At 47.3% G+C, this 23451-nt stretch overlaps 2 protein-coding genes and 1 long non-coding RNA gene across 3 annotated transcripts; 2 read left to right on the forward strand and 1 right to left on the reverse strand.

The window, feature by feature from the left end:
• Positions 1-232: 232 nt before the first annotated feature.
• On the reverse strand, positions 233-2774 carry LOC112903368 (EPIDERMAL PATTERNING FACTOR-like protein 4). The gene is made up of 2 exons (XM_025972612.1): positions 2681-2774; positions 233-967 (listed from the first exon to the last, which is right to left on the reverse strand). The coding sequence occupies exons 1-2, from the start codon at positions 2772-2774 to the stop codon at positions 672-674; spliced, it is 390 nt and encodes a 129-aa protein (XP_025828397.1). The 3' UTR covers positions 233-671.
• Positions 2775-12570: 9796 nt separating this feature from the next.
• On the forward strand, positions 12571-14965 carry LOC112903035. Its single transcript, XR_003230715.1, has 2 exons — positions 12571-13132; positions 14426-14965. It is a non-coding gene; the product is annotated as an uncharacterized LOC112903035 (long non-coding RNA).
• Positions 14966-15596: 631 nt separating this feature from the next.
• Positions 15597-22666, forward strand: LOC112903827 (cytochrome P450 71D95-like). The gene is given in 5 exon segments (XM_025973021.1): positions 15597-15650; positions 21315-21865; positions 21867-21900; positions 22045-22077; positions 22079-22666. Coding segments are annotated over 5 exon segments (1260 nt in total).
• The last annotated feature ends 785 nt before the right edge of the window (positions 22667-23451 follow it).

The raw sequence follows: 23451 nt of genomic DNA on the forward strand, positions 1-23451 counted from the left end.
CTATCTCTCAGATCGATCAGCTAGGTGGCCATGAAAAGACCGAATAAATAGGACAGCCAACACCACAGCAGCGCGCAACGGTCTGAACCATTACATTCCATGAGGATCCAGATCCAAATTCGTGGCTGGCCAAATTAAATTTCCAAAAAAAAAAAGAACCGTCAATGCACCATTCGTACACATTGATTCGGTCCCTTTTGATATGCACGCGTGGTGCACGTACTGCAAGTTCTATCACCCCAAATAAATGAACATAATTTTGCATCGATCCCCGGCTAGACCGGGAGGATGTTGCCAGTACTTACAGCCATGTAAAGGTACTTCTACACATCATACTTACAAGGCCCTGATGAACGTTGTCCAAAATTTAAAAGAATTCGAACGGTTTCAAAGAAAAATGAAAAAAAAGGGAAGAGCAACATGTAGAAGTAGTAATTAAGATCTTGATTTGCATATACACAAACACCACGGTCGCACACGCACGCCTAATTGCCTAACCAACACCATCGCCCGGCGCTTTACCATCCTTCGTTGATCTCCTCCCTAACTCCCCTTTTCTTTTTACGTCCGTACCCTCCTGCAAAATCACCGGCACCTCCCAGCCGGCACTTTTCTCCTTCAATTCAAGAACAAGCGAGAAACCCCGGGCCGGGCCGGCCGGCCGGCCGTGCTCAGGGCATGAAGAGCTTGTTGCCGCACTTGCAGCGCCACACCTCCGGATAGTACTCCCACTGCGGCCCGACGCCGGGCTGGATCGCCACCCGGGTTGGCCGGCACGGCGAGCAACGCCCGCACCGTGCGCGGCACGTCGGTGGCGATGATCCCGGGCCGATCAGCCACCGCCGGCGAGCGGGGCCGGCGGTGCCGCCGTCGGCCCACGCGCTGCCGTCGATCGCTGTCGACGAGTCGATCCGCCTCCTCGCCAACGCCGCCGCTGGCAGACGGATCGGCCGCCCCGCCGTGGCAACTGCATCAGGACGTGGCACGTCATCAGAATTAGTTCACCATTTGTGCAGTTTTCAACATAGTGCTAATTACAATGATAGGTCATCTTGCGACGACTGATCTCGGTCTCTATAACAATGAAAATTAAAAGATAACTAGCAAGGGACTGCGTATTCGAGAAAAAAAAATCTTATCACATATCCACTATTAGGATGGTGGCTAGGTGTGACATTGGTATGGGTTTGTGTGGTTAGGGCCTAGCTACTAAGATAGCCACGGTAGGGGGCATATGGTGGTTGTCCTAAACGTTAAGCGAGTGAGACCAAAGCGTAGTGTTTGTGCCCGACGGGCACGTACGGAGCACCCAGCGGCGCACGTATCGGACGGCCTGGATGGACGCATGGACGGGGAGATTCTCCTCTCCTCCCTGCAGCTGCAGGTCTGTCTCCTCTGCACTGAAGTGGGTGTCGTATGCAGCAGGCTCAGCTCAGCTCGTGTGGGTGTACGAGTGGGTGAGTGAGCAATGAATCGGAGGGGATCCTGGCCGTGCGTGCTTTTCTGGACCAGACTGCAGGCCAGGGTGGGGGCACCAGGACTGCTGCAGTGCAGGGAAGAAGAAAGAAAGGGTTGCTGTTTGGTTTGGTTGGTGAAGACTCAAGACTACTGCCAGATCCATGACAGAGAGGGGAGGGAGGGAGGCGGGGTTTAATTATTTAATTCGTGAGGGAACATCCATGTAGCTACAGGGGTTACCTTACCTTGCAACAATATTGTCTTGGAGAAAAGAAAGCCACTTTTAGTATTAATTAACTAACTAACTACTAGTAGAGAGTGAGAATCTTTTTTTTGTTCTTGAGTTCTCTATTTCACTGCGGGATGGATGGAAAAAAGTTTTTAATCTTAATTCTTAAATGCTGCACATATGGGTGGATGGAGTAGATAGGTCAGAATGGATTTTCTGCAAGAAGTGATAAAATGCTACACTGGTTTTGCATGCATCATGAAAGAAGGGAGAAGAGAGGTTGCATCACCAAAAGCAAATTCCTGAGATAAGTTGAATATCTTTAGCGATCTCACAGAGTAAAAACTGTGCATGGCTCTACTAGCTTCTCTCCGGTTCTCCAAAATCAGGGTGGCAGCTAGAAACACATGGTTAAGGCAGATTTGTACATGCATGCTTAATTGTCGCTTTACAGCAAGGTGGTGACACCAATGAGATAGGATAGAGGGGAGGAGACAGATCTTTTTTTGTATTTAATTTGGAAGGGAAGGGGAGCTATATCTAGAGCGTGCATGCATGCTAACAACAACAACATAATTGAGGTTTGTTGAGGGAGAACTTCATGTTAATGTAGGAGCTAGAGTGTCTAGCTAGCTACTGATGAAGTACTAAATCTAGGGGGGAGGGCAAGCAAACATGTCAAGAACGAGTACCTAATTGAGGATTAAAAGATCCCCTTGGCCTTGGATTAACTAGTGAGTGAAGAGACATGGCATGATGAGGAAATGCGAGGGAAAGATTAATAAAAAAGGCCAGGAAAGAGGAGAGAGCAAGAACGAATCGAAGAGAGAATGCGTACTCAAAAGGCTAGACGGACACACACACGCGCATGAAAAGAAGATCTTCGTTCCCAAGAGCAAAGCTTTAATTCGCCTCAAATTAACAGACAAGAGAAAAGCACAAAAAAGGAGAACAAGAGCACCAAAGCTAGCTCTAGCCTTTTCTCGGGCTTACCCATGGCCGCGGCGAGGAGGACGGCGACGAGTAGCGCGGCGGCGCGGCGGCGGAGGCGGCCAACACGTAGCCTCCGGCCGCTCTCGGCGCCCATCGCCGCTGAAGAAGAAGATGGAAGAGGTCGCGCGCGCGCTAGCTCCTCGACCCAGCCGCGAGAGGTAGCTCGCGCTCGCCGGCAATGGCGACAAGCGGGAATCAGGCAGCTGTGCAAGCCGGCCGCCGGCGGTCGCACGACTGACCAAGTGAGCTGATCGGTCGATCCGATTCTCCCGCAACGCTCCAAGCCGCGAGGGTGTGCGTGCGCGCGCGCCAGCAGCTAGGCCTGCCACCGGCGTCAGTCCGCCACAGACTCACAGGCCTCACAGGCTCCCACACGCACGCTTGCTTTTGAGAGAGAGAGAGAGAGAGAGAGAGAGATGTGATTGGGAGGAGGAAGAGGCAGAGGAGAGGCGATGTGTAGGGGCACGGCGGCCGGTGGTGACAGACGCTGGCTGTTCGGAGGAACAGGGCGGTGTATAGTGGAGAGCACAAGCATGTGTGCACAGCGCAACGTGACTTGTGATCGTATCGGGTCCCTGCCCGGGTGGCCCGGCAGGCCGGCTTGACCAAGCGGGGAGGGAGAAGGAAAGGAGCGCACGCCACTCGCCGCCGGGTCAGGTCGCTTGGAGAGCGCCAGGCTTACACAGGAGAGGGACTACTCTCCATTAAACTCTGAAACGACAGGTCGAGCGCGAATCTTAAAGGCAAAATTCTACTGTGTTATCACCAGCCGGTGCTCGGATCGATCGAGACTGACAGCATGCGAGCTAGGGGAAGGATGTACTAGCGCTTTGTCATTTTGAGCTCTACTGGCTTTGAAATTGGGTTGTATATGTAGATAGAGGTGTTTGCGTGCGTGTACGTGAGCGATGCTGCGTCTGTACAATGTTTCGCAAAAAAGTAACATACAAAGGAGATGTAAAACAAGGAGGGGGAAAAGTTAGGCATTGAAGGGCAGTTAGTGTTAACCGAGGGTAGATGTCTGTTTGGATCCACCTAGTTACTAGGACTATTCGAGTAATTTTAGTTCTACTCGGTCCAAACAACCAAGGCTGTGTGGGTGGCTAATATATATAAAAACTTGGCAATATAATTAAAAAACATATAGTTACGATAAGCATTGTTGGCGAGATATGACACGAGCAACTCTATATTAGCTTATTACAAGTCAGCAAGCTAACACCGTTGAGGCACCCTTAATTATTTTCCTTTTCTCAACGAGTTGGCGGTTGACGGGGGCAGATTAGTTTTAAATTCTAGATTACCGACCAAAACCTAGTGGTCGAGCTTACGTGCACCACCCAGCTCCAGAATCATGCATCGAATGGGAAAAAAATTATCAAAATTCACCTATTTGACAACACCTAATCATACAAAGTCCTAGACTTTTATACACCGGCACCCATCGTTTCACGACTATGCACATGGATCAGCTCCCTGTAGAGGTCACGACTTCTTCCTCCTCCATTCGGTTGGCAAAAAAGAAAAAAAAATCAGACCTAGCCGTGCCATTTTATTGCTGGCTAAACGTACGCGCGGACGTGTGCCCTAGCTAGACGGCTTTACACGGTTGGCCCTGACGGCTGACACGCTGACGAGATCGATCACCTTTCGTTGAAACGCATCGCTTCCATTCCATCAGGTAGGGGCTTAACAGCCTAGTAGTACGTCCATGGCTAGCTAGCCAGCTAGGGCAAGCAAGCACCGCCTCTCGAGCTAGCACGTTCATGGACATGGGACGCAGCAAGTAGGTGACGCGGCACACTTGAGCCGGACGTCGCATGCAATGGGCCGCGTCGAGGAGCATGTATATGTGTATACTACTACATACATATACACACACACACACACACACATATATATATATATCCATATATGCATATATATAAATGTAGGTATCCACATAACACAACCGGTCATGTGCAGTGTCCGTGCGTACACGTACACGCATGTTGCTGATTTGACCAAGCTAAAAAAAGAATGTTGCATCGTCGAAAGATTTTTTTTTTCCGAAATAATATGCGTGAATTTCTTCTTGTTTTTTTTCTCTCTTTTGAAACGAGTGCGTGTGAATTTCAAGCCGTGTGTTCTTTTTGGTCGTGTGGTTGGTTGGGTCCTGCATGCATGCCGTGTTCTGTCGTCGCTCAATGCAAGCTGAACGATGATGATGGACGGTATGGACGACGGGCAGGCAAAGGCATGTGAAAAGCGTGCCATGCATCATGCATGCATGCGTGCCTGCCTGCCTGCCTGCCTGCTTGCCTTTGAAGTGTTTGACAAGAGGCTAGCTTTACAGCATCAAGCTCGTTCCAAGTGACAACGTAGTAGACCGTGTGATCATTAACTTGACCCATTGTAGACATGTACCAATTATCAAAATCAATACACAAATCTGAAGCCGAAAATCATCAGTGCAACTGCAGCAGCAGCAGCAGCTTCTTCCTCCCTGCTCCTTCCCTCCGTCCTCTGCGGTCTGCACGCGCACCGCCGTTGCCTCTCTTGCCCCCGACACGCGGGCCCCTTCGCCACCGGGCTGCTGCCTGCATGCGCCTACGGGTCTACGCATGGCGAGAGGAAGAAAGGGGAGAGCACAGAGCAGCGAGGAATCTAGAGTTCTTTCCCTGGTCGCCATGGACGCACACCGGCTCGATCTCTTCCCAATTTTCTTTCTCCGGCAGATCAGAATTCGGAGGGCCCTCCCTGCCACATGGGCGCGTGCGTGTAGGACTTTGATCCTAGTTTTGTTGGATTTCTGTGCTCACTGTTCTTCCTCGCTGGGGGCCCATGGTGGTTGGGCTCGGGCAACACATTGCATTCATGCATTGCCTCCTGCTGCATGCTAGTGATGAGCTAGGGCTCGAGGTGCAGCTAGCTAGCTTCACTGTAGCAGGCAAGCATGGACACTGTGATTAGTACCAGCCTGATTGATGTAGTGACTTGATCCGGTGCCTGACTGAGGTGACCGGACCGGGCGGCAGTAGCCTTTGGGTAGCTTGGTGGATGGGGCTTGCACATCGTAGTGGAAAAAAGGATGAACAGGGATTGGATCGTTTTGGTTTCTGAGTGATTTGAGAGTCCATTTCCTGGGGAATACGATCAATGATTCTGCCTCTGAGATGTAGATGTGTTGGTGCTAATGGATGGACGGATTAGAGCGTGCGTGTGTGTGTTTTCTTTTGTGGAAAAGAGGGTGCGGAGCTGTGGACCATGGATGACATGTGGGCAGCAGCATTGTGTGCAGGACGTGTTTGGGGTTTGGGAATAATTCAGGTGCGGATGACCTGGATGTACCACTGATCACCACTGATGAGACAGATTCAGAGTTCTCCAATAAAGATACCTATCTTTTTTCTTTCTCAAGGATTTTGTTAATCCCTTTGTTTTTTTGATGATTTGGCAAAAGAAAAGATTGACGTGAACTGTGGACCAACGCACGTAGACCTGTTGGCGACGAGCATTGTATGCGTAGTAGGACATGTTTGGGAATGATTCGAGCCCACATGATTCGGATATACTGATCGGTACCGAGACAGATCATCCGAAGATTTCAAAGTGCACATGCTTGGAAAAGCAACTCTGTTTTTTTTTTTGCGAGGTGCTTGGAAAAGCAACTCAGTTCAACGTTTTATCTTTCCTGAACAGCTGAAAAACCGTCGACCACCTTCGGATGCTAACCGTAGTGGGCAGTCCTGCATTCCCAGCTTGGCAAAAATGCAATACTGTCTCGAAGCTAGTGAGGTGACTCTGTGCATGCAAACACCAGCGGTGCGGTGCGAGTCGGAGGATGTTTGAATTCAAATGCTAATATTTAAAAGTACTAAACTTTAGCACTAGCCCCTCCAAACAACAGTGCTATTAGGTGAGCTAAACTTTAATTAGGACTTAAAAATTTAGCAAAAGTACAAGTGCTAATATATGCTTTTAGCATTCAACTTTAGTGCATCCAAACGGTCGCCCACTGTATACACTGCACGTACTCCGTGCATCTATCTATTTTTTCTTAAGATACGACGCTTAGGACAAGATAATTAGTTTGAAAATGCTGATGAGGCAAACGCTCTGATTTTGGATCAGTAACATGTGACTCGATTTACTGATATCACCGTATGTACTCTAGTCCGTAACATGATGCACGGTCAGTCAGTGTACGGCTCTGTACACTGACTCAGATGTGTACAGCCGCATGGGCTGGTAGATCAGAGCTGCGCCCCGCCGCCCCTGCGCACCGGACTCCGCGCGCGTGCGCGGGTCAGCCGCCGACCCACACGCTTGACGCTTGGGCGGCTGGCCGGACCGGGGCGGGCGGTGGTGGGCAGGTCGAGCCCGACCTGGCCGGCCGTGCGGCGCCAATAATGGCGGTGGAGGACGGGAGGAAGGGGACGGACGACGGGCGGACAGACCGGCCGGCCGGCGACCAGTCCAGGGGCTGGCGCGCAATAAAGCGCGCGCAGGGAGTTGGTAGGTACGCATGGGGCACCTGCTACGCCCGCTCGTGCGCCGCGCAGGTGGCAGCAGATTGAGGAGAGGACGACGGAGCTTGCTGCTGCCCGCAGGCTGCCGTGGATGGGCGCTGTGTCTGTCTGTCCTCTCCAGCTCTCCTCGTCGGCGTCTGATCAGGTCATGTGCGGCTGCAGTGCAGCGTCTGCGCCGGGCCAAAAGCCAAAAGCGGCGGCGGCGAGCGGAGGAGCCGGGGGGTGGGGGGCGCGGCCTCGGGGATCTTCTGCGCCGGGCGGAGGAGGGAGATGGTGATGCGGACGTGTCGGCGAGCGGGCCAGAGTGGACCGGCCATTGGCCCACTAATCTTGAAAGAGGAGAAAGTAAATGGTGGTCCAACAACGACGGTGGGCTGGTCGACTCGTCTCTTCTCAAGAAGAGGCCTTGGAGGCCCGGAGGAAAAGGTGGTGGGCTGGATCGTGCGCGTACGACGGACCTGACCCGTCCATAGTAGATTGATTGATAGCAGGTGCATGTGCACGTTCTTCTATTGTATGAATAGTCTCTCTCTATATTTTGGTCTCTGATTATGGGTATGGGGCGCGGTTGGTCGTTGCTTGGTTGCGCCAACCATCACCTGAAGACGTGGATTAAATGGGCCACCAGTAGATTAAATGGACCATCAGCCCATCAATATAGCGCGCATGTGTGTACTGCCAACAAAAAGAAAAGAGATGTGTGTATGCATGCAAGAGAGGATAATAACCACGGCGTCACCTAAGTGTATGCAAAATCCGAAACTAAAAATCTATAACTACTAAATCGAGTATTCAAATTAAATTTAGATTATACCATTATCTTTTTAGACAAAATTTTTAAAATAAGATCACACTGGTCTACGTTTGCACGATATTTTTGAAAATATTTTCTTCAATACCAACCTCCATTTCCAAATAATTGGCAACTTTGATCAAGACGAACTAATATTTTGAAACAAATAAAGTGGTCAAAAGTGACAAGTATTGGAAACGGAGATACTGGGAACAAATAATTTACCAACATGAATAAATAATTATTTTTTAAAAAAATTAAGCATAACAAATAAATAATAATATACAATGAATAAAATAGTAAATACTGTGAATATTTTATTGTATAGAATAAGTAATGAAAAATGAATATCGCTGTCGGTACATACGGACAGGGGTACCTCCTGTTAGGGTGGTGTCCAGGCCCTTAGCGTCTTATCATCCGTGATCTCCCTCTCGCCCTCTAGGCGGCGTGGCGTACGGCTCGGGGCTGACAGCTGGGATCGCGGTTTTCGGACCCTCCCTAAGCTCTCTGAGGTCCAGAACCTCCGCATGCCACGGAAGGCAAGGGAGCTCTCGGGTAGCCCCCGCGGACCCGGACTCCCCACGGAGGTCCGGGGCCGCCACGTGTGATGGCCAGACCATCACGGGCCTGACCGCTCCAACCGGCCTCGGGGGTCCGGACCCCCACCCTCCGGGGAGGGGTCCGGTGCCGCCACGTGCCGCCCCTGCGGAAGGAGCGGGGCTGGCCCTGCCACATGCGTGTGGCAGGAGGCCGTCTCCAACCCACCTACCAGCATTTAATGCGGTAGCTGGGCCGAGCGCGCCCAAGTCAAAAAGTGTGGCCTGCCCCTGACACACGGGGTAGGTAGGCTGACACCACGGTAAGCCCGCCTGTTTCCAAGGCAGCGCGTCGTATCACCGTCACTGTGCGCAAGCGGCGTGCAGTCCCGTCACGGTGCGGCGCGCAGCGTGATGATGGCCTGTAACAGGTGAGCTGAGGCGTGCGCTGCTACAGCGCGCGCGGAGGCGACGGCGCGGCGGGTCAGCACGGCCCCCATGCCTGTCAGAGTCGCACCCAACAGTGGCAGCACAATACCACTGTTGGGTAACGCTGACAGCGGTCACTGTGTCTGCAGGACAGCACACGACCATATCCAAATTGTGGATACGCACACTATCTTCCCAACCGTGAAGGCTACAACGGGGAGCTGGAGATGGAGATCTCCATATCACTTAGAATAGGTTCCTGTTGGCCGGGCCCGCCTGTCGGGGCCCCGCACAGTGTAAGCACTCCCCTAGGACTATAAAAGGGAGAGTGCACACACACAAGTTTATGCTGCTTTCTATTCAGGCTCACGCAGCCAATACAACACCAAAGTGGACGTAGGGTATTGCGCTCCGACGGCCCGAACCACTCTAAATCCTTGCGTCTTTCCTGCGTTCATCTGTCCACCGACCCAGCGCTCCTAAGTCTCCTCCAAACCCATCCTCAACTAGGATTAGACGGGTGCTTTCCGCCACCTGGCTGGAGAATTCCTCCGACAATCACGAATAAATAGGTCAACGTCACGGAACAATCTAATTTACAAATCAAACAAATAATTTGGTATTGTGAATAAATTAGTTACATGCAGACAAATAATTTTACGTGAAGATAAATACATCTACAATACAATCAAATATATATATATATCGAATCACATACAATTTATGAATCATTTCACACGTAAAAAATTATTTTTATAAGCATATATACACATGCTAAAAAAATTAGCATATAAAGAAAATAAATCATTTCACATACTAATTTATGAATCTATAATACAAAGAAATGAATCTTCATGTGAAAATAATATATTAAGTAATGGCAAATTTGGAATGGATCATGGCGCTAAATCTGCATGTGAAAAGAAATATACTGGATAATAACTAATATACTAAGTGTTGTAGTGATAAAATATATAATTTTTTAAAAATATTTAGAAAATAAAAATATATAAATTTAAAAAAATTAGGTGTACGAACTCACGGAATAAATTAGGATACAAAATAACTTAAGAAAAGAAATAAAAATGTAATCTAAAAAAATCAACATAAAATACAAATGGCCAAAGAAAGGAAAATGAATATACATAGAATAAGGAAAAGACAAAACAAAATGGCTATAGAAAGAGAATTAGAGGGGAAAAGAAAAGAAAAATTAAAGTTGAAAGAAAAAAGATAGAGAAAATAATAAAATAATAGCCAAACTCGCTTAGAGCCTCGGCTAAAAAATTTTAAAATAAATAAACTGAGAAGAAAAGATAAAGAAAAAGAAAAAACTCCAATTGATCCATCGGCCTGCACATTCGGACACAATGCTACCGTTTGCTTTGTCACGCACGATAGCAGTTAGCTGCTAGAATAATAAAAAAACGCTGGCCTGACGCTGCCGGCCTGCCCGCTTGGTATAGATGATCATGGGCCAATTAGCTAGCTACTGTTGGCCCAAGGTAGCTATTGCGCTGCTCCCACCAAGGATTGTTGGGCTGATTGTCTGTAGCGGCCCGTCTGTACCGGTTGTTTCCTATACATGTGATAGGTGACAACCATGGAAAAAAAGGGAACTTGATGATAAAAATAACATACTATAATCTAACCTTGTTTTCTTTATTTCTTTGTCTTAACAAAGACGGATGACTTTGTGTTGGCTTCCTTAGGTAGGCCCACCGATCGATGTTCTGCCATCTCTCTCACGACTTGCTACTTTTTACTTCTTCTTCACTCGACTTGTAATTGTCGTTGCTTCGCATATTCTTGCTAAGAGCTTGGATCAATACAAGAGTACGGATGCCACCCATTCATATATTTGCCCAGAACAAGCACCGCAGTAAATCTAACACAGGAAAAAACAAATTAGAGCTTTTGAAAGATATTTAAAAAAATTCTCTCATTTCTAAAGTTCCTTAAGGCTGGCAAAAAGAGTAGCAGGACAACAATCAATCCTTCTTTCATTTATTTCGAGTTCTCTCTGTTGAAATGAAAATCGGAGTTCTTTTGAAAGTAGTCATGACTATCATTATTTTTCTTAAATTCTCCATGTAATGAAATACACTCTAGAAATTTTCCAGCAATTTGTTAAGGCTATGAAACATATATTTAAAAGAAGAGGTAAAAAGCAGCAAGTTACAAAAGCAATAAACAAGAGCTTATTGTGTAAACTTGATAAAGGAATGGGTCCATAAAGTAGCAGTGATACCAACGATTGGACATGCAAAATGGCAACGTAAGAGGGAACCAACGATTGGATATGCAAAATGGCAACGTATGAGGGAACCAACGATTGGATATGCAAAATGGCAACGTAAGAGGGAACCAAATAGGGCCGGGCCTAGGATTTGAGGTCTGGGTATTCAAAATTTTTAAAGGGTGCATTTTTTTGGGCAGCCTAAAATACAAGTTCATAGCACATAATTAAGTACCAAAATCATAGCATTTATCCTAACTTGAAATTGTCCGACACAGAGATAATAGATGTAATAAATGAGCAACATATCCAAGTTGCAACATGTGAAATAAATAGAGGATAAAACAGCAAAATGATAAGAAAGTTTACAAATTTAAGCCTATAGGTTAACTTTACGATCCTTAATGCCTTGAAAATAAGTGATGATGTCCTGATCCTTAGCTTGCAAGAATAATTCCCTTTCAATGAATGTGACCAAGCAACCATTCAAATATTTTTGCCCCATCTTGCTTCTGCCCAGCGCCAGCAGCCAGTCCCGCCGCCGCCGGCGGCCACCGCCGCTAGGGTTCGCCCTTCGCTAGTGTTGCGGTGGGAGTCGAGATGGGGAACGTGGGGAGGGAGTCGGGACGGGCAGGGGTCTGCGTCGGTTGAGGGGAGGGGGAGGTGTTTAGGTCGCCGCACTGGAGGAGGGGGAGTAGTGGGTCATTTGAGCCCAAGACGCATTATAAAATTGGAAAGCATATTTTGTGGTGTTATTTTTTATTTTTTAATATATATACATGTTATATACTATGTATATAAATTTGGTTATTCAACTGAATACCCATGAATACATGTGGGGCCCGCCCTTGGAACCAAATATGAAAGAAAGAGATCTAACATGGGTAAGTAAAAAGGTCGTAGTATGCATGGAAAGAAAAGATAATAGTATCATTCTAGTTACCACTACAATCAGCTCTAAGGAGAAACAATTGATTGTTAAGCACACAATAGGTGATCTAGAATCCTACATGCATATAATATAATCTTGTAATTTTAATTTCAATGTATTTGACTAATTATCCTTGCAGAAAAGAAAATAAAAACTAATCCTAAATTTTGGCTATAAATTTGGTAAATGTAAATATGACAACAAACTATTTTATTGCAAATTGAGAACAACACATACCTAAGGGGGCACCAAACTGTTTTCAAAATTACAAAAGTGTAAAAATCTAAATCTTTGTTCTACCTCTTCAACATCCAGCGACAAATCAATAATGCCCAAGGAGGCAACAAAAAAAAATGAAATTACAAAAGTGTCAATATCTAAAATACCAATCTTTATTCTAGCTCTTCAACCGCCAGCTACAACTATAGCTTGTTGTGCTAAGGGTGCAGTCTAGCACGACTTCAGCTGCTACTAAAATGGCTGACTCTAGCTCATCTGATAAAACATCTAGGATACCCTTTCCTTGTGCTATAATTTTAGGTATTTTGTGGGGTTTGCAAGAGTTTGCAAGTCAAAACCATTTGCGAGGAGGACAAACAGGCATGTAAAGACCTATGAACATGCAGACAAACAGAGTTGTGAAGTTCTACGGAGTTCTGATAATCAAACCATTTGGAGAAGTGAAGATTTCAGAAACAATTCATCAATCAGCCAAAGATTGAAAATTCTACCATCGCACGCCCAACAATTCTTCGCGACCTGTTGTGGGCTCACGCGCGGGTTCTTTGAAAGCCCACGAGCCCACGCGCGCCACTCTCGCTCTCTCTCTCGAGGGGAAGAGAGGGAGGGAGAGCCCAACCAGATCGGTGGCCCGTGCCTTTCCGCGCTCTCTTCCGCCGCCGCCGCCTCGCTCTGCTTGCCCGCACCTCCGGCCGCCGCCTCCTCCCTCTCCTTCTCCCGATGCGGGCCCTCGCTCACGCCGCGTCGCTGCTCCGCCGCGCCTCGCCAAGGTCCGGATCCCCCCTCCCCTCTCCCCTCCGCTCCCGCTCTTCGTTCCTCGGTGCGGCGGTGCCCCGATGCCTGCTGTCGACGACGCTGCTGGCGCTACGACGGCAGCGGGTTGCAGTCTGCGTCTGGTTGCCGCCGCGGTAGGATTTACGAGTGGGTTAGGAGAAAGGGTTGAGGAGCTGTCGCTCTTGCGTTCGGGTGCTCGGTGCCGTGTAGGATGGGAAATGGACCTGTTTTGGGGAAGAGCTGTGGTTTAGGTGCCGCTTGTCTGAATCCTGATTCGTATTTCGACTTGAAAATCTAGTGTGATTAGCAAACATCGGATGCACCTGGGGGTCATTTCACTCGAATGCAATTAGGTTTGCTTGAGGTTCACTCTGGTTGGCATGTCCAGGGATTTGCGAAATTAAGTCAATTTCAGCAATTACTGTCGGTAGCAGCAACTGTGCTCTGGTTAGGAAGGGGTGCATCGAGTAAATTTCATTGTTGGGTGCCCATCTAATTATAGCATGCTGGTGGCTGGTGAAAATTGAGATTTCATCTCTGAATCTGCCTTGGGTGAGAAAACATACTACTGCAATTACATTGTGTTAGTTTTTGTTGTGGGTGTGGGTGTTGATTCAATTGGGCCTTTGTCCATTTTTTTTTTGAGGCATTGGGCCTTAGTCCAATTGCCTCTGTCTGTTTATTCTGTTCTTGGTGCTGCTGGTGCTGTGATTCTGTGTGCTCACTAAGGGTTTGAAATGATCCTTTAAACTTGGGCTTGACATTTGCCCATTAATGCACTGCAAACGCTACATCTATGGCACGCTCTGATCTCCTGGAGCATTTTCCTTTTGATTTTTTATATTTTGGTTGATGATAATTGATTTATTGTGTTTCCCAGATAAGATACGTATACTATAGAGGGTAGCGTTGATTATATGAATCCTGCTAGCAATTTGGGTTGTCAATATTTCAACAAAGCAATTTCTCTTCTTGCGAATATTTGGCGCTCGCGAGTGCGGGACCGAGTGGCTGCGGGATGGAAGGGAAATTGATTTTTTTTTACAAACTATATGTATACTTGTTGGGCTGAGCCTAGGGTATGCTATACCGTACCCGTGCAGCCCACTGGATTCGCCAGCGCACTATATTTAAATCTTTATTTTTTTTATTTCTAAAGTAAGGATTGATTCCTTGATCCGTTTTGGGCTTGGGTCATCCATCTTCGCTTCGTGGGCCGAAGATGGGCCCATCTAACCCGTCCATCATCTGGGAAATAACCTTTCCAGAGGCTCTCTCATCTCCTGCAGTCCTGCCGCCATTGCCGCTCTCGCGATCTCGGCATCCTTGCCGCACTCTGCCGACTGCCACCAAACTTCGCGGCAAGATCCTGACAGCGGAAGTCGAACGCCTGCGCGCGGACAAGCAACACGCCACGCGGAGACCACGGGGCCCTCACCAGCTGCGCGGTGACGGACGGATGATGGACCCGCAGACCTGCAGTCCTCCAGCCTTCAAGGCCGATACGCCTTCCTCCTGCTTTCTGCAGGCTCTTCTTTCCTCCCCTTCTTCGCACCGGGTGCCACATCTGCAGCAGCCGTGGCCCGTGCACGAATTTTAGGATTTGTTTAGTTTCTGAGATTTGATATTTAGATTCAATTATGCAACTGTTGATTCAATTCTTTGCTAAGTCAGTGTGATGCATCACGCATGATTTTAGTATGTGTTACTGTGCAACGGAGTGAGGACGCTCTCCTTGCTTGTGTGTGCTGATTCAGTTTTCAGACCAATGTGGTGATCAAAATTTCTGTTTCAAGAAAACCAGCTCTCCCTTGCGTCGTTTCTGCAAATTTCTATTCAACATGCTGGCAAGGTGTTTGATGAAATTCCAAACAGGATGGAATTGATTCCTATTGGATGTTCACACCTAGAAGATGAAGAAGAGCAATGCTGATGGAAAATTTCAACAGTTCAATCTCATATATCATATATGAATCAGAATGACATGTTTTTTCTTGAAATGTTGTGACACGTTGAAGAGAGCTTAGCAGGGGCGGGCCCAGAATTTGAGAAATGGGTATTCAAAATTTTCAAAAGGGTGCAAAATTATTTTTCACAACCTAAAGTACATATTCATAACACATAATTTAGTACCAACAATATAAATTCGATCATAATTTAAAATTACCCAATATATAGATAATATATATATATATATATATATATATATATATATATATATATACTAAATGATCATCCTATCAAAGTGGCAATATCTGAAATAAATAGAGAATCAAATTATAAAACAGAAAATAGTATTGATAAGGATCTTTACAAATTATAAGATAAATTTTCAATCCTTCATGGTTCCTGCTTTCAAAAAGCTTGACGATGTCCTTATCCTTTGAAGAAACGTTGAAAAATTCCCTCTCTGTGTGCAACGTATCTAGTGCGTGCACAGGAAGAATTCTCTTTCAAAGGATGGAGGAGGGCAAGGCAGGGGATGAGAGGAGGCCGCTGTGCCCGCAGGCCGCAGTCTGTGCTGCCCCGCTTGCCGTTGCCGCCGGCTTGCCGCCGGCCTGGCCGGTGCGCCGGCGCACATGGGGAGCCGGAGCCCTGCTCAGGTGCCCTGGCTGTGCGCGTCTGCGCGGTGCGCCGTACGCCGACGGAACCGTGGCCTACGGTCCCGTGAACAGGAGATGCGGAGGCATCGAGGCGAGCTACCGAGCTTGGGCGGCTGGGCGCGGACGCGCGGGGCGCCTGGCACTTGGGCTTCGCCGTCCCCCGTCCACCGGTGCATGCCGCCGGCCAGCAACCTAGGTTTAGGCGCCGCCGCGATTAGAGAGAGCCAGAAAGGATGCGACGCAGGGAGCAATGGCTTGGCTCGGTCAGGCTTGTGCCTTTTGATTGCCGAATTGGGCCAATGGGCCAGGTGTGAACGTGTGGGCCGTTGGAGGGGGAGATGGGCTACTACGATTTTTGGGCTTGAAAGGGAGTTTGGGAGGTCTGTTATGTGCTCATTTTATTTTTTTACTATATACACAGGATATATATACTGTGGTAGCCAAGAAGGATACTTTCCGGTATTTAGAATCAATGCTTCAGAAAAATGGAGACATTGATGAAGATGTTAGACATAGAATTTCAGCCGGTTGGTTGAAGTGGCGGCAGGCTTTGGGCATCCTTTGTGATAAGAAGGTGCCACAGAGGCTAAAAGGTAAGTTCTATAGGACGGCGATTCGCCCGGCGATGCTATACGGTGCTGAATGTTGGCCTACAAAAAGACGACATGTCCAGCAACTGAGTGTAGCAGAGATGCGTATGCTGTGTTGGTTCTGCGGGTATACAAGAAGGGATAGAGTCCGGAATGAAGAGATTCGAGATAGGGTCGGGGTGGCACCTATCGAGGAGAAGTTGATTCAACATCGGTTGAGATGGTTTGGACATGTACAACGGAGGCCTCCCGAGGTGCCGGTGCGTAGTGGAGTTTTAAAGCGGGGCGATAATGTAAAGAGAGGTAGAGGTAGACCTAGACTAACTTGGGACGAGACGGTTAAGAGAGACCTTAAGGAATGGAATATCGCTAAGGAATTAGCTATGGATAGGAGCGCTTGGAGATTAGCAATTAACGTATCTGAACCGTGACCTTTGTTACTTTTTGTTTAACCCCTAACTCTTCCTTTAGCTTGTGCTCTTTTTATGTTTTTTGTGTTTCTTATTCTTGTTTTACGTGGGTTTCATCTCTAGCCTACCCCAACTTGCTTGGGACAAAAGGCAAAGTTGTTGTTGTATACACAGGATATATTGTATATACAAACTTTTTTGCTAAAAATAACGGGTACCTTATTTATGTACCTTACTTTTCCGGAAGCCAGGACGTGTGCCGGATCTCGGGCCGTTGACCGAGGGACCGGGGCCCACCAGCAATCCCGGAAGCCTTCCGGCTCCTCGTGTTGCCTGTCGCTGCTCGCCGGTGGGTTTTGACCGACAACAACTGTATATACAAACTTTTTTGAATAATGGGTATTCAGTTGAATACCCTTGAATTGAACTGGACCCACCCCTGGAGCTTAGATAAAACAACATTGCCTATTTATGTACCTTACTTTTCTATGGTGAGAGTTTCTGAAGCTCTCTTATTCAACTATCTATTTCTACCTCAGCATTAGTCATCGCAAACCGTCAAAATTAAGTTACAAACTAGGTACCCCACGGCGGCGACAAGAAATGCTAGAATGGTAGAGGAGCAAGAGGGTAATAACATAACAATTACTCGGATCATAATTTTTACAAAATATGTTAAGATATATCAATACTGCATTCGTCCATAGCAACGCACGGACATATTTGCCTAGTTATATAAAGAAGGACACACTAATTAATCTTGTGCTAGAATGTAGTGAGTTCTTCATGCCGCTGTCTTCATAATATCCCTGCCAGAGATCTGTGGACAGGATCACAGGATACTTGTCCTTGAAATAGACGCATAGAAAGAGAACCGGATGATATGGTATGGTGAACTGTCCTTATTGGACGGCTGTCCTTGAAATAGACCTGAAGAAAGATAACCTAATGGAGTCACCTGCATCCCTCTCTGAGATATATGGGGCTGCTATCATTGAAGACGTGTCGTTGAAATAGACCATGGAGAAAGAGAATACAATCACTTATGGACCAATGATCTCTCCTCATTGGAGACCTGTCCTTGACGTCAACCTCATAGAAAGAGAACATGATAGAATAGAGTCACACTCTTATTCATTCATGGGATCTGTGGACTATTTCTCACAGGAGACTTGTCGTCATTGAAATTGACCATGAGAAAGAAAATGCATGCAATTGATTTCTTGAGATGATGTTGTTTCCCTTGTCCTAGAGATAGAATGGCAAGAAGGTAATCAAAGAGGACACTGACGATGAGGGAATCATGAGGGCAGAGAGGGAAATGAGGATTACAGTTTTTGGCATGTGAAAAGATAATCTTGTATGAAGTGCGGACAGATATGCAATTAGGGCCTGATGGCTCAAAGGATTATCCGAGCCAGGGGTGGGAGCCTGCCATTTCTGATTGGGCAGAATGATATGATTAGGGAGAGTTGAGGAGTAAAACAAATTTACCAGGTGGAACTTTCCATGTCCACAAATCACTTTGAGTGGCCCAGCTCTCATTATAGGATGCTTGTCCGCACCACAGTGTTGGAGGAAGAAGACATCCTGCATTATTTCTCAATGATGTCGACTGTAACCCTGCACATGTGCGTGCGAGCGTGCGTGCGTGTGAGATGGATATCTTGATGGTGCTCCCTTCATCCCTGCCAGAGATCTATGGACAAGCCCACATGAGACTTGTCCTTGAAATAGAAAGAGATAAAGTGAATTAACCGAGTGACATACTATGGTCAGCTCTCCTCACTGGAGGGCTCTCCACATGATATGATGTTGTTGCTGTTGTCCTTCAGAAAGAATGACAAAAGGCAATCAAAGATGACATTAGCGAGGAGGAAATTAGGGCCATCTTTCCTGCACAGGCCTTGATGGTATAGTTGGCCATCCGGCCCGAGGCCCGTGGACCGGCCCACGGCACGGCCTTTTGGCCCGGCACGGGCTCGGTACGGCATGAGATTAATCGGGCCCAGGCCGGCATGGGCCTCGTGCCGTGCCTGAGCCGACGCCTCGGTACGTGGACCGGCCTGACATGACACGATTAACTGGTCAGCCCAGCTAGCCCGTTTAACAATCGACCCATATACAAAACTCATAGACCAGCCCACATATATATACTCAATTTTAACTCAAAACCCTAATTCCCACTTCTCCTTCTCCAGTGCCAATGCCGCCCCCACCCTTTCCTCTCGCTGCGTGAACCGTAGCGGCGACCGGCGTAGCCCCATTCTCGCACTGCCGGCGGCGTCGCCGGCTCCTTCTCTGCCCTCTCCGCGTCGCGGCGAGCGCTGCCAACTCCTCCTCTCCACGCGCGGTGCTGGTGTTCGCTCGGAGATCCTTCCTTTCCTGTGCGCCAGCGCTGGTGTCTGCCCCTCCCTTCTCCGTGCGGCGGCGCGGATCCACGGACGGCGAGGCGAGGCGGCGCGGACGGCGCGGCGATGGCGGTGCTGGGAGATCTGCGAAGAGGAGCAGGCACCGCATGCGCCGTGCCTGTGCGGGCCAAACGGGCTGATCGGGTCGGCACGACACGGCTAAGGCTGTCTCGTGTCGTGCCTGGACCGCGTGGTCAGCCCGTGGGCTGGCACGGCACGGCCCGTTTAGCAACCGTACCTAAATAGACCGTGCCTAATCGGGCTAGGCCAAATCGGGCCCGGTGGGCTCCCTGTTTGACCATCTATACTTAGTGGCTCAAAGCATATCTGAGAGAGGGGTAGGAGGCTGTCATTTTTTGGTAGAATGATAGGATTAGGGGAAGTTGTGGTGTTGCACAGTTTTCTTAGGAGGTTGGAGGTGCTATGTCCATATCTTATGTGGTCCAGCTCTCCTCGTAGGATGCACTAGTGCAGAAACCGTCATTAGTTTTTAACATTTGTTCCAGCCAGGTTGGATCCAGGACTATTGACGTGTCCTGTACTAGTGATGCCTGCCTGCACCATAGAGTTAGAGGAAGTAGACACCCTGGACTAATTATTTCTTGATGATGTAGACTGCCCTAGAGGACACCACATCATTGCATGTTCTTCACTACCTCTTCTTCATGCACAAATTCACCAGGAAATGTCTGATCGTGCACCATGGAGCATTTTGCCACACCATACTTGAAGGATTACATTACCGGCGATACAGCATTTATCAGTGAGCTCCGGTAACGATAATCAGTTGAAAATCGGTGAAAAATCGCCAAAACCGATTGGTAAAGAGATCTAAATTCAAAAAAAATGAAATTCAACGATTTATCGTTGATAATCGATGCAAACTGAACGATTTATCGCTTCGTCTACTGAAAATATGTTTTGGCAGTGGAAAAAAAATAAAGGTTTGATAGCATTTAATTTTTTAGGTTATGTATTATATTATATTAGATAAATTACACATACATGCACAATTTTGCATATAGAATTGCCTAAGAAATAAACATGTTTACATATTTTGCCCATAAAATTGCATAAAGCACATGAATTTGCACATATATACAAACCACGAAGTGCATAGTTCATATAAACAAACGAGTGCATAGTCCATACAAACTTCATAGTTCACAGAAATAAAAGAGTGCATAGTTCATACAAACCTCATAGTGCATAGAAACAAGAGTACATAGTCTATACAAACCACATACAAACTTAGCAAGCACATAGTCCATACATGAAGGCATTCGGCATATCAATTTAATCATTCTTCGGTCTCTTCTTGCTGGTACGTGTGATATCCATAATAATATTTCTAAATATTAAAATGAACTCAAATAAGAGGGGAACACATAATGATGAAATTGTATTCTTCCCAACAGATGGGGGCTTGAAGTTTTCACTCCAGTGACATGAGAAAATCTCTCAAAAGGTGGCACAGTTCAGCAAGCGGAGTTCACAAACATATATCAGGAAAACACCTACAGCTAACTTGGAGAACCTAAAAGAAAGTAGGATAACACAGTGCTAACAAACAACACAAGGCATATTAAATGTGTGATACAACCAACCATCCAAGGAATATTCTATACCACTATAATATATTTAGCCAAATCAGTGAGTACAGATAAATAAGAAGCTAAACTGAACTGAAAATCGTCAGATACAAATCGATAATCAACGATTTACCTCGATTATCGACGCCACGATCACAGCTCCCTCGCTCCCAGCTGCAGCATCATCGATAATCGCCGCATATATATTGATTATCGGCCTTAATCACACAAAAATCGGTGAACGGAGCTGAAATCGCCCATTCTCTTGCTCTGTGCTTGCGTGCGTGTGAGGAAAGTGAGAGGCAGGTTGGGGAAGTGAATTGGAAAGGGACAGGAGGTTGGACATGAGGTTGGAGAGAGAGTGACTGTGGTCCTTGTGAGGCCACAGTGTGGTGGAAGGGTTAACGGGTTAGTGGATGGTACCGGGTAGTTAGATAAAAATATTTTTTTCCCTAAGCAAACAATTGTTACTTTTAATATGTGATAATATTATGGAATCAAGAGAAGGTCTAGTTTTTTATAAAAATAAGTTCTACTTTTTATAATTTTTTTAAATTTCCGGCTTCGAGCAGCGCTCGAGCATTTCCGGCATCGACGAGCCGTACTCGAGGAACGGGATGGGGATCGTCTTCGCGCCCTACGGCGACCACTGGCGGCTGCTCAGGCGGGTCCTCGTCGCGGAGCTCCTCAGCGCGCAGCGCGTCGACGTGTTCCGTCGCGTCCGCGAGGACGAGGCGGCCCGCCTCGTCTCGTCGCTGGCGTCGTCCTCGCCCCCCGGCCAGCCAGTCGACGTCGGCGAGCGGATCGGGGAGTTCGTCGCCGACTCGGCGGTGCGCGCCATCTTCGGCGACAGGCTGCCCGATCGAGCCGCGTTCTTGAAGATGATGGAGCGGGCGCTGGACTTCGCGTCCATCTTTGACCTCCGCGACCTCTTCCCGTCGTCGCAGCTCGTGCGAATGCTGCCACGGAGCCACAAGGCGGAGCAAAACCGGCGAGAGGCGGTCTGGCTCGTGCACGATATCCTCCAGCACCACGAGGAGAGGAGGGCGGCTGGAGGCGGAGGCGGCGAGCAGTACATGATCGACGTGCTGCTGAGGATCCAGAAGGATGGCGCCATGGGAGTTTCTCACCCATGGAGTCCTCGTGGCAGTGTTGGTGGTAGTGTAATTGCTCTCATCTCAGTAACCTAGGACGTCCTTCCATACATCAACAGTGTACCCAAAACTTAGCAAAAATGCCGATCAAACAGATAGTACTACTACTGCACCATAAACCTTACTGGTATGTGCATGTGCTGAGCAGGACGTGTTCGTAGCAGCAATAAAAAGCAACAGCGACTACTCTTCAATGGGCCATGGCCGAACTAATGGCGAATCCAAGGGTGATGAAGAAGGCGCAGTCAGAGATTCGCCATGCTCTCGCAGGGCAGGGAAGAGTGCACGAGGCAGCTCTAGGCGACGTTGTCTACCTCAGAGCAGTAATCAAGGAGATCTTAAGATTGCACCCTCCTATTCCACTCGCACCAAGGGTTTGCCTCGACGATGACAGTAAAGTACAAGGATATGATGTACCAAAAGGAACACCAGTTATTTTAAATCTATGGGCTATCTCTAGGGATCCAAGATACTGGGAAGATTCTGAAAAGTTCGTGCCGGAAAGGTTTGAAGGTGAACATACTTCCAACCTCTTAGGGTTGGATTTTGAGTTCATCCCATTTGGGGCCGGGCGACGAATTTGCCCTGGGATAACCTTCTCCCAAGCAAACATCGAGATTGCTCTGGCTAGCCTTCTATACCTTTTTGACTGGGAGCTACCCATTGGGGTTAAGCCAGATGACATAGATATGGCAGATTTCTTTGGAGTTTCTGTTAGGAGGAAGGCGAGGCTACTGTTACATCCTATTCCTCGTATATTCGACCAGTAGATGAATATTACCTTTAGTGGAATGTTTGTAATGTTGTGATATGGGTTTTCCCTTTGTACGCTCACATCTGCCCAGATGAGTCCCCGATTAGGAAGAGTAAGATTTAGTACAGTACTCCTTCCGTTCCAAATTGTAGGTCGTTTTGGCAAATCTAGATACATAGTTTTTGCTGTGCACCTAGGTAAATATTATATCTAGATATATAGCAAAAATTATGCATCTAGATTTACCAAAACGAACTATAACTTGAAATAATTTGAAACGGAGGGAATAGTAACATATGTTAGCCTATTACTTGGATCCCAAGAAAGGAATCTTCAGAAACCACGCTACATAACCAAGGCACTTGGGCTTCCATTGTACACATAGAAGTTGATAAATAAAGTAAGAGGTTTTGGACTACACATATGTGTATTGAATGCGCTTTTCATTTAATGGGCTGCTTCTTTTAAAAAAATATTGAGTGGTAATGTTTATATACAATAAAAAGGTTGAGTCAGTCTGTCCGTTCCATTTGCACACCTACCACTGGGCACAAAGCTAGCGTGAATCGTCCTGTGACCTTGATTAGTGTTCTTTTTGTAGGGTTTATATTTATTAATGAATTGTCCTGTGAGAACTTCTGATTTCAATTGTAAAAATCTTGAAATATAATGTACAATAAGTTGAATATATAACTGAAAAACTCAAAAAGATGTGCGCACATTAATCGAGAGAGAGAGACAGAGACAGAGAGGTTGAATGGTGACGCGTGAGATGCACACTTGATATACAGGGACAGCAGG

Source organism: Panicum hallii, chromosome 8 (genome assembly GCF_002211085.1).
Source record: "Panicum hallii strain FIL2 chromosome 8, PHallii_v3.1, whole genome shotgun sequence".
Taxonomy (NCBI): domain Eukaryota; kingdom Viridiplantae; phylum Streptophyta; class Magnoliopsida; order Poales; family Poaceae; genus Panicum; species Panicum hallii.

Bases quoted from the DNA above. Each gene is read 5' to 3' on its own strand.
- LOC112903368 (XM_025972612.1), bottom strand. From the start codon at position 2,774: ATGGGCGCCGAGAGCGGCCGGAGGCTACGTGTTGGCCGCCTCCGCCGC. The intron at 968-2,680 runs GTAAGCCCGAGA...GTCCTGATGCAG, and splicing joins CCTCCTCGCCGCGGCCATGG to TTGCCACGGCGGGGCGGCCG.